Source organism: Rutidosis leptorrhynchoides, chromosome 2, assembly GCF_046630445.1.
Source record: "Rutidosis leptorrhynchoides isolate AG116_Rl617_1_P2 chromosome 2, CSIRO_AGI_Rlap_v1, whole genome shotgun sequence".
NCBI classification, from domain to species: Eukaryota; Viridiplantae; Streptophyta; class Magnoliopsida; order Asterales; family Asteraceae; genus Rutidosis; species Rutidosis leptorrhynchoides.
Window position 1 is genome coordinate 94,711,829 of NC_092334.1, and position 12,072 is coordinate 94,723,900.

Genomic DNA, 12,072 nt, shown 5'->3' on the forward strand with positions numbered 1-12,072 from the left:
ACACTTCTAAAAAAAATCTAAGTACGTCGGACTATATTCAATACATACACACATGTATAATAAACTCTTCAAACTAACTACATCATATCGATAATTTTGTTTCCTTTTTTTTTTCTTTTACACAATCTTCCTGCCGTTAAAAACACATAAGCCATTAGGTACACTGGATACTAACTACGTGTATCTAAAAACACCCGTGACAAAACGTTTTTATTTCTGTAAATAAATAACGATTCGTTAACTATGAAAACACACCCCAAAGGTCCCGCGATATCGCGCATGCCACTTTAGGATCAAAAGAAACAAAAATCATAATCATCATCATAAAAGAGCACAAAAAGAATTGAAGTCGAACAGGGAAATCAAATTTCAGTAGCTAAATCAGATCTTCAGCCGACACAAATTGCCCCAATTTTGAGCAGTATCCGCTGGTAATCTTATGCTCAGAATGTAATTTTTATGTGTTTAACGCAGAATTACGTGTTTCTTTCTGCTCAAGAAATGTGTAAATTAGCTGTTAATTGTAGTTTTGTCTGGCTTGACCAAGTACGTTATAAATTAATTGTAAATAGGGCAGGTAATTGATGAGTTCAGGCTGAAAGTATAAGTTTTCTCTTCTAACTATTGTAATATATTTGTATCTTATTGTTTTGATTGAACCGTTAGGGTTTAACAATTGTTCGACTATAGTTCATCTGAATATGTTCTTTGACTTAACTAATTTGGTCTTTTCATCCAATAAAGGTTTGATACTGCCTTATATTGAATATCAGTAATCATTATACATGTATGTTAGTATTAAGAGCAATATCAAAAGTTCTGAATCTGAATCATGTAACTAGATGTTATACGGAGTAATATTTATAAAATTGAATTTTTTGTATCTCATGTGTACATATAAGTACATCGTCCATGTGTAAGTTGAAAAGTTGTAGATGCACATGTGCACAGGGAACAGATGAACAAAGTAACATTGTGATGTTGAACTTGGTGCTTCAACATTTTAGTATACACTTCTGTAGTATAGGGACATGAAACTTTAAACCAAATTTTTTGTATTGGCGATGTACTAGCATTTGTAGTTTGTTTAACAGTTTTATTTCTTATTGAGGTAAATTAGCACGTTTTCATTTTATCATTTTATGTATGGTTATCGTGCTTGAATTTTGAAGGTAATAATCAAGAACAAAAATGGAAGATGTGTTAACCGAATTACCACCTCCCTCACGGTTTTTCCTCGAAGATCTAAACAACTTCACTCCACCCTCAAATCCCCTCCCATCACCATTCGTATTACTCTCATCTCTAAATTCAAAATTACCAATTCGACCCAATCTTCTCATAATTGCACTTTCCACCCCGTCTCTATACTTACTACACAACTTATCTTCAAAAACACTTATCGGAACCCTAATTCTACCCGAAATATCACCCTCAGGTAACTCCATCAACCCTTCTCTTAAAGACAAATCATGCAATTTTTACACCATCGATCATCCTACCGAATCCATAATTATTGCCAACTTTCAATACTCTGTTTCTTCAGAACGAGCCCATTTGATCGCAAAAACCCTAATCGGTAACCAAATTATCCCCGAAAGGGTTTTGATTCTTGATTCTATTCAAGCCCGTAACTTTCGTGGTAGGATCTCAACGGACGATACGTTTGCAATGAAACTGGAAACATCAAGTGAAAGAAAAAGTGTGCCTTTGTTGAAAAATTTGACTTATTTTCCATCAGGAAGTGTTATTGAAGGGTTGGGTGCTGCTTTATTGAGTTACTGTCAAATGAAGAATATAAAGGGAAGTTTGTGCGTCTCGTGGCCTGAAGTCGGTAATTCGGTAACGTCGATGGTCAAAGATTTATTGGTCAAAGAAGTGTTGCCTGGCATGGAACTTAAGTTTGATGCCAATGGTGAAGATGAAGGCTTGAGGTTTGGTCTTAAAAACCATTACCTGGATTCAGAACTATATACCTGATTTTGAGTCTGTGTTTGATACGTTTTGTGGGCAGACATTGCATTTGTTCCTGTTTTTGTCTATCTGTACTGTTTAAATGAGCGACTACTTTTTGTGATCGCTTCTTCTTTTTTTAGTTGTGTCATGTTCAGGTCTGATAAGATGAATTCTTGACTGACCCGAAACCTAATTCTTAGTATTGAATATAGTTTTTCGGGAACCAGTTCCAACTTTGAATTGCTCCATATAAAAAGTTAATGATAGTATTTGTCTTTACATATGTCCTTTTATTTACATTCTCCTAAAACCTGTAGTTGTGTTGTTTAAGAGTTGGTACATACGTGAAGTGCACGCACATATATCACGATCTTGGTTTCTTATAAGCCAAATTTCTGATTGCTAATTTGTGTGAGCAAAACTGACCCAAAGTGGGTGGACCTAGCTGCAAGTGCTTGTGAATTTTTAAACAAGATAGAAAAATTTAAGTTGCAACTCTTTGGGTCTGCCTGCCCCAGCCTAAAATCACAAATTATGGAGGTTTGGTGTTGTGCCTGGTTATGTGGGTGTATGCCTTGTGGGGTGTCGATCGATCCCCCTGTATTTGTGTCGGGTTAGTTTGAAACTATCATTTTTTCAAAAGCGAAACAAAGAATTTTTTTCCCATGAAAGTTTGGTCTGCTGTGGTCAGCCTAAGATGGGAATGAATGAGTCTACAATGTGATGCATTTGTTGTTGAAAGTTGGTAATCAATTTATAAATTAATTCAATTTCATGTCCTTTTTTAACTACAGAAGGACATGTAACACTTTTCTTAGTCCAAAATTGTACACTGTATCATATTATATTTCAAAATAATAAATTGCATCATGGTAATTGCTTTAGTCAAAGCTAAACTTTTCTAGAAACTAAAACTATATACTGCTTCATAACCATACTATGCCAAAATGGATAATAATAATTATATGCTATTAGAGCACACATAAGTAACAGGGGAAAAAATTATATGATCTTGGTTAATAATGTGAATGCTTAAAATAAATAAATAAAATAAATGAAAGCTTCGAGGTTGATCATACAAATTTGTACTCGTAACTAATAACTAAGTATGGTCTAAAGTTATTAAAAAGCCATTTAAGATATGCTACAAAAAACGTTTTCAATAAATTAAGCCTGAAGTATGATTGTTTACAAAACCATTGACTCAGCTTACAGTTTTTATTTATTAATTTAACTTTACTTTACTAAAATATAATACGGAGTATTAATATTTCATATACTATTTAATATTTAATACGGAGTATGATGTTCATATTTGTTAGAAAATACTAATACATATATTAGTTGACTTTGTTGGATTGTAATGGGTTAACTGATGGAAAATCGTGTGTACTTTTAACAAAACAGATTAATGCAGCGGATAGTTAAAATAATAATATTTTATTATTTTATGAACAAAATTTAACAAGATTAAATTTTCACTTATTTAATGAAACATGCACACGATTAATCTTTCTCAATGATCCAGTTACACCATAATAATTGTCATGAATATAAAACAAAAGAGTTGACGATATACCTTTCTTGGAGAAATTGATGAGACGGAGAGAAACTTACAAACAAAAGTATGACCGTCTCTTTGAATAGTCCACACTACACTTCAAACGACCGTCAATGGATGCTAGTCCAAACCCAAGTAATATTAATCAACCTTTGGTTAATATTATGAAATCAAAATTTTTTAGTTCATCGAAAGAAGAATGAGAGATAAATTACTCCGTAATATGGTACAATATATATAGTTATTTTATTTTAATATTTCACCCGTGAACCTACCCGTGAATTCAAATTACAAAATATATGTATCATAAAGTCGTATTTATCAAATACTTCAGGGGTATGTTATGTAACTTATAATTAATAATTTCTATCATGTCACTTTCATGTGATTAGTAAATTAATTAATTTCGATTCATTTACTATTCATATGAATATTAAATGAATTAATTTCGATTTACTATTTTGTTACTTGAGTAATATATATACATCATATATATATTTTATTTGACGTCTCGGTGTATATGTGTGTGACCCCGAAGACTCAAATGATGTTGGTCATATAGTTATATGTTGTACCTTGCACATTAATCCTACAGACTCCCACTTGTGCATGACACAACATCAAGTAACTATACAAACAATGGTAAGCTTCTAGCAACACGTCATTGTACCCAAATTCATGTGAGGGTAGTTTCTCGAAACTGTTTATGGTAAGTTTTAAATGTCATTCGTCCTTTTGTTTCAGATACTTTAGTTAAACTTGAGATATGGATCGTCGGTCATTCTCATTTGTTTAACAATTTTGTTTCTCGATCTTAGAACTGAATTAGATCACCAAATTAATTAAGTATCATCTTAATTACATCTGGGTGCGGCCACACAAATATCTTATTCATTCATCGAGGAGCTCAAAAAGTATCTAACTCCAAACATTTTAGAGGAACAAATCCTATATTGCATACACGTGTCTATCACGAGCTTTACATTATACCCAATAATGGCCTTTATAACAGCCTTATTCAGGACAGCGTTTAACCATATCAAAGTACAATGTTCCACACATCAAAACTTGCGTGCATCTCAAGTCTAAGGACATAAAGACATAATCACTAAAAGATTCACTACTGACAATGATCCATGTAGTGACATCTCGGATGGGTCATTCCAACATTCATCATCAATGAATACATATGAATTTTGATTTCAACAAGTTAACTATTTATCATCAATAAATATAATCAAAACTTCATATTAATCTTAATTCATGTTATTCCCATAACATAACCGATTATGAAGATTTTGAATAATCAACAATTATTCATGGATTAAACATGCTAATATAGAACACAGTGATATAAATGAAACTGATCATACCAACTATATATCAATTCATTAAGATAAAACTGCTTAATGTTCCAAAAATATCCAAATACTAAATTACAAATTAAAAAGATCAGCAGCATAACGAAGTCCAATACTATTAGCATGATCATCATGCTTGTTGTGTGTCATGGGCTTCGTGAACGGGTCAGCCACATTATCATCTGTATGAATCTTAAGAATACTAATATCATTCCTCTCAACGACTTCTTGAATGTAGTCAAACTTTCGAAGAATGTGTCTGCTACCTTTACGTACACGTGATTCTTTTGCAAGTATATTAGCACTTGAATTATCACAGTACATTTCCATAGGGGATTCAATGCTGGGAACTACTCCGAGTTCAGCAATAAACTTCCTAATCCAGACAGCTTCTTGAGCAGCTTCTGAGGCAGCAATGTATTCTGCTTCCGTTGTAGACTGTGCAACTGTGCTCTGCTTTGAGCTTCTCCAATCAACTGTCCCGCCATTCATGACAAAGACATACCCTGACTGGGATCGAGAATCATCTCGATCAGTTTGGAAACTAGCATCTGTATAACATCTAATACTCAACTCTTTTTCCAAACCACCATAAACCAAGAACATATCTTTAGTTCTCCGCAAATATTTAAGAATGCTCTTAACAGCAATCCAATGTTCTTCACATGGATTCTGTTGATAACGACTCGTCAAACTCAAAGCTAACGAGACATCAGGTCTAGTACATAACATGGCATACATAATGGATCCTATAGCTGAAGCATACGGAACACATTTCATTCGTCTTATCTCATCAGGTGTGATAGGACTTTGAGACTTGCTCAAGGTTATGCCCTTTTGCATGGGCAATGCTCCGCGCTTGGAGTTTTGCATGTTAAATCTTTGCAAGATTTTGTCAATGTATGTACTTTGACTCAAACCAATAAGCCTTTTGGATCTATTTCTATAGATCCTGATTCCAAGAATATACTTAGCTTCTCCAAGATCTTTCATGGCAAAACATTTTCCAAGCCAAGATTTGACATCTTGCAAAGTTGGAATGTCATTTCCAATAAGTAGTATGTCATCAACATACAAGATCAAGAAGACAACTTTGCTCCCACTAGCTCTAATGTAAACACAGGGCTCATCTTGGTTTTGAGAAAAACCAAACTCTTTGATTTTCTGATCAAACTTAAGATTCCAGCTCTTGGATGCTTGCTTTAATTCATAAATAGATTTTAGAAGCTTGCATACTTTAGTAGGATGCTTAGGATTCACAAACCCTTCCGGCTGAACCATATATATGTCCTCGCTTAGGTCGCCATTTAGGAAAGCAGTTTTGACATCCATTTGCCATATTTCATAATCATGAAAAGCAGCTATGGCAATAAGTATCCTAATTGATTTAATGCTCGCGACTGGTGAAAAAGTTTCCTCATAATCAATTCCTTGAGTTTGAGTATAACATTTTGCCACCAATCGAGCCTTAAAAGAGTTTACATTACCATCCATGTCAGCCTTCTTCTTGAAGACCCATTTACTGCCCACTGTCTTGCAATTGGGTGGAAGATCTATCAAGTCCCATACTTGATTATCTTTCATGGACTGCATCTCTGCCTTCATAGCATCTCCCCATTTGTCAGATTGTGGATCTGACATGGCTTCACCATAGCTAAAAGGTTCATCATAATCCCCTAGATGAGGTTCATCTGAATTAATAAGAAGATTTAACCTCTCAGGTTGATGAAGAGTTCTACTAGATCTACGAAGTATAGGTGCAACACGTTCTGGCTCACCAACAGTGTGTCCAGCTTCAATGTGCGGTTGGCTAGTGCCTTTAGAAGGTGTGTCACTTTGTGATTCTTGAATTTCCTCAAGATTCACTTTACTCCCACTGACTTCTTATAAGAGAAGATCTCTTTCAAAGAATTCAGCAAACCGAGCAGTAAACACTTTGTTTTCAGCTTGGTAGTAAAAATAGTAACCCATTGTTTCCTTTGGGTATCCCACAAAGTGACATTTGATATCTCTGGTTTCTAACTTGTTTGAAGTGTTACGTTTCACATACGCTTCACAACCCCAGACTTTCAAATAAGACAACTTAGGACTCTTTCCATACCATAATTCATATGGTGTCTTTTCTACCTTCTTGGTTGGAACCATATTGAGTATGCATGCAGCAGACTCTAATGCATAACCCTAAAAAGACATCGGCAGAGTAGTTAGACTCATCATAGATCAAACCATATCAAGTAAAGTTCGATTTCTCCGTTCCGACACACCATTGTGCTGTGGTGTATAAGGTGGAGTGAACTGTGAGACAATCCCACAATTCTTCAGGTGGTCCAAAAACTCTTGACTCATATATTCCCCTCCCCGATCAGAGCGAAGGGCTTTAATGGTCTTTCCAAGTTGATTCCCTACTTCATTTTGGAAGATTTTGAATGTTTCAAAAACTTCATGTTTATGTTTCAGCAAGTAAGCATAACCATATCTACTATAATCATCAGTAAATGTAACGAAGTATGATTCACCATTTCTAGACATAGTTCTAAAAGGGCCACATACATCAGTATGTATTAGTCCTAAAAGATCTTTAGCTCTTTCACCTAAACGGGAGAAAGGAGCCTTTGTCATCTTTCCACATAAACATGACTCGCATACATCAAATGACTCAGAGCCAGTTAATTCCAAAAGCCCATCAGATTGGAGTTTTGAAATGTGTTGTTTATTTAAATGACCAAGACGACAATGCCATAGATAGGTATTATTCAAGTCTTTCTTGACTCGTTTGGCAGTACATGTATATACAGAATTATTATTTGAAATTACACCATGCATATCAATTTCAAAAATACCATCATGTGGAATAGCATTAAAATAAAATACATTATTCTTAGAAACTGAAATACCAAAGTGCGTAAATGTAAGTTCAAAACCAACATTTTTCAAAAGAGAAACTGAAATTACATTGCTCGTAAGCTCATAGGTGCCAATAGCTTCGACAGCAGCTCGAGCCCCATTCCCCACTCTTAAGTCTAGTGTGTTGCTCTTCAGTCTCTTACTTCTTCTCATTCCTTCATATTGTTACAGATGTGAGTTCCACAACCAGTATCAAAAATCCAGGAATCACTAGAAAAAGTATATAATTGTATATGAAATATACCTGATTTGCTGGTCTGGCCAGCTTTGCCTTTTCTCAACTCAGATAGGTAGGAAGGACAGTTACTCCTCCAGTGGCCAACTTTTCCACAGTGGAAACATTCGGCGTCTTTCGCTGAGTTTTCTTTCTTGGGAGGTGGTGGAATCTTTTTCTTAGCAATTGACTTGCCTTTTCCTTTTCCCCAAGTTTTCGGCTTATTCTTTCAAACCTTACCATCCTAATCATCAGGACACCTGGATTGGAAACCTTATATGGAATATCCTGTTCAGCAGTTTTGAGCATCGAGTGCACCTCTGCCAGAGATTTCTCCCAACCTTGCATATTGTAATTCATTACAAATTGGTGATACGATTTTGGTAGTGAAACCAAAACCGTGTTCACAGCCAAGTTAGGCGGCAAGGTAGTTTCAAGTTTTTCCAATCGGTCAATGTAGCTTTTCATTTTCAAGACATGAGAGCTCACTGATTGACCCTCCTCCATTTTACATGTTTAAAGAAGCTTATAAGTTTTAGATAACTCTTGACTAGCCTGTTTCTGAAACATATTTTTCAGCTCAGTCATCATATCATATGCTGTACGATCTTCCATTTCCTTTTGGAGGTCAGAAGTTATACTAGCAAGCATGATGAAAGCTATCTTCTCTTGCTCATCAAACAACTTCTGATAAGCATTCTTTTGAGCAGCAGTAGCTGTCTCAGGAAGAGCTTCGGGTAAGGGTTCTTCAATTTTGTTCAACTTCCCTTCATATTTGAGAACAATTCTCAGGTTGCGGTACCAATTGGGGAAGTTTGAACCATTGAGTTTCTCCTTCTCCAACAAAGAACGGAGGGTGTTTTGGTTTACGTTTTGATTGTTTGACATCTACAAAAGAACAAGGTTCAATTTTAGTATTTTTGATATAATACTTTAATAAATTAATTACCCAAGTTTTAATATATTTAAAAACAATTAATTTACTAAAGTCTAAGATCCACATAGAGGTTCCATAACTACATCTGTTGATCAGCTAGCAGTTATAGAGTCTACTGGTAGGTAGCGAGTACCAATTGCATCACAGGTGCAACTCTTAGATCTTTATGGAACCTTGAGATATGTGTAGTCTAACAAACCACTATTATCTATTGGCATGTTTGTCCTATCCTTGCCTCGAAATCAGATCTCATCGTGAATACGATTAAGTCGTCCAATTTGGAAACAGTGGAAATTCAGCCTAGTCTCACTCGTAACTGAAAATCCACCTCGTGGCTATAATTCGATTAGGTCTCACCGTAATCAAAAAATAACGAGGAGTGTTTGCAAGCTCATTGGATGGCATGACTTAAATTTGACGGGTATTTTGAAAAAGTTTGTGTTAACGAATAATGCATGCACACAAGATTCACTACACTTTTTGTTAAAAATCATTCTAACCAATTTTATATATGTCGATCGTGTTTATGCGTCTAGTTTGTTATTTTATTTTATATGAAAAATAACAAATACACATTGTGTATCATTTTAAAACATTTTTAAAAGATGTCACTCATATATATTATTTGAGTTTCAAAAAAAAAATATTTAACTTTAAACTCGTTAGAGTTTAACTTTTTTTTTTTTTAAATCATCAATTTTAACATTTGAAACTCGTTACTAGTTTTATTTGATGTTTTCATCAAAAACATTTAGCATATATTATAATCAACAATTAAATATAAATGCAGAAAAATAAAACACAACCATACCATGCATCACACACACATAGCCTAGCCCAAAAATCCTATGCTTGATCTCATGAGCCGACATGGGATCAAGAGGTCAAACTAAGGGTAATATCGTAGCTCCCACTTGATTCAAGAATCAAGTGAAAACTTGACAAACGCCATTGTTATCAACTTGACCTGTTCTGCATCTTCTAAGCCAAAAGCATGTTGTATTTTATCTTCAATCTTCATCTTGTTATATTTATGTAACGACCCGTCCTTATCCACCTGGACGAAGTCACAACATTTGGTCCCATTGCGATGATCGACTCCAAGTAATGTCCTTAAAATGAGCAAATGCACAGCGGAAGACTTAATTCGTACCTGAGAATAAACATACTTAAAAGTGTCAACCAAAAGGTTGGTGAGTTCATAGGTTTATCATAACAATCTTTTCAATATATTAATAGACCACAAGATTTCATTATTTATAAACATAATACACTCGCAAGTGTATGTAAAGCATTCTAAGTGGTTGAGCACTTGGTAACCATACTTAACATTTAATCACGTCGCATATTCCCTTTATTATGAAATCTCACTACACCGTACCAAGTGTAGTTACCGAAACGAAGTACTGTGCAACCGTTGAATACTGGTCGTCCAGTCCGGTTGGGGTTGTCAGGCCCGATAGATCTATCAACAGGATTCGCGTTTACAATACCCATGTAAATAGTAGTTACCAAGCTACAGGAAAATATGCCAGTGGTACAACTCAACGTAGAATATATTTTTAAGTACTTGTGTCTATTTTGTAAACATTTATAAAAGCAGTGCATGTATTCTCAGCCCAAAAATATATATTGCAAAAGCAATTAAAAAGGGAGCAAATGAAACTCACCTAATGTATTTTGTAGTAAAAATACATAGGACGATATTGAACAAGTATAGGGTTGGCCTCGAATTCACGAACCTATATTATTCATATATATATATATATATATATATATATATATATATATATATATATATATATATATATATATTAAAACATATAATTGAAGTTGAATAAGTTTATGTATTAATATAATTGTTATTTTAGTAATTCATGTATTTCATTATTAACTTAAATATATTTATTTGATATACTTTAAATAAATAATTTATAAAATATAGTTCTATCAAGTATATTTTTATATAAGTAACTCTTATTGTAATAATAATATTAATAGTAATAATAATAATAATATAATTGTAATAATAATAATAACAGTCAAAGTAATAATAATGATAGTAATAATATTAAAATAATATTAAAATAATATTAATAATAATGTTAATACTAATAACAATAATGATAAAATAATAATAATGATTTTTAAAAAAATATTAATTTTAATAAAAATATTAATTTTAATAATAATGATAATTAATGGTAAGAAAAGTATTAATTTGAATAATAATGATCATGATAATAATAATAATAATTATAAAAAAAACTACCTTTAAAGTCTTAAAAATAATAAACCGCCTGAGCCGGGACTTGAACCCGTGACCTCTTGTTTAACCCAGTCAAGCGCCCAACCATTCTTCCGCTTCCTTTCTAATTTATTTATAAGCTTAATAGTTTATAACCCATCGTAATTTTATCATCAATAATCAAATATTCATCATCATCCTTATTATCTAACATAACATATCATTATCATCGTCATATGATATTTATCATCATAATCTAATCATTTACTTCATCATCATCATCATCATCTTAACATCATCATCATCACTATCATGGATTAAGAGAAATGTTTAATTCATGTTTGTGGATCGATAGGAATGCTGGAACCAGGATTTCGAGCAGCAGCCTAGTTACATTTGCTATTGCAACGGCCCAACAAGTATAATCATGGCTATCTAATAACAGTTTTTCACTAGCCCACTTAGCCTTTCTCCATACTTGAGGCCCAACAGTCAAAACTGGCCCAATCACTAAAGCAAGTATTCAATCGATATTTTATAGGGTTTTTATCGTCAGAGTATTAAACCGCAACTCGGTATTAACAGTTATTATTATTATCCCGTCATTTAATCATCATCACCACATCATCTTCCATTATACTCGCGTAATTTGATAGTGGATCGTGACATGTATTTTGGCCTGTGACTTTCTATTTGTGTTTAACAACTTGCACAATTCTTTAATGAGTTGATATTCTCCTTTCTTTAACAGTTGTCGTCCACAGAAAAAGAAAGAACGCGTGCAGTTTAAAAGGTGCATTAATAATCTCGATGGGTTCACAAAGGTGATATGACGGTATTGATGTTCGATCAGAAAAAGAAAGAAAGCAGGAAAACAGAAACCTGTTGGGT

At 33.7% G+C, this 12,072-nt stretch overlaps 1 protein-coding gene across 1 annotated transcript; it reads left to right on the forward strand.

The window, feature by feature from the left end:
* Nucleotides 1-328: 328 nt before the first annotated feature.
* Nucleotides 329-2,214, forward strand: LOC139891175 (uncharacterized). Its single transcript, XM_071874125.1, has 2 exons — nt 329-431; nt 1,173-2,214. Exon 2 carries the CDS (start codon nt 1,192-1,194, stop codon nt 1,978-1,980), a length of 789 nt encoding a protein of 262 aa, XP_071730226.1. The 5' UTR covers nt 329-431; nt 1,173-1,191; the 3' UTR covers nt 1,981-2,214.
* The last annotated feature ends 9,858 nt before the right edge of the window (nt 2,215-12,072 follow it).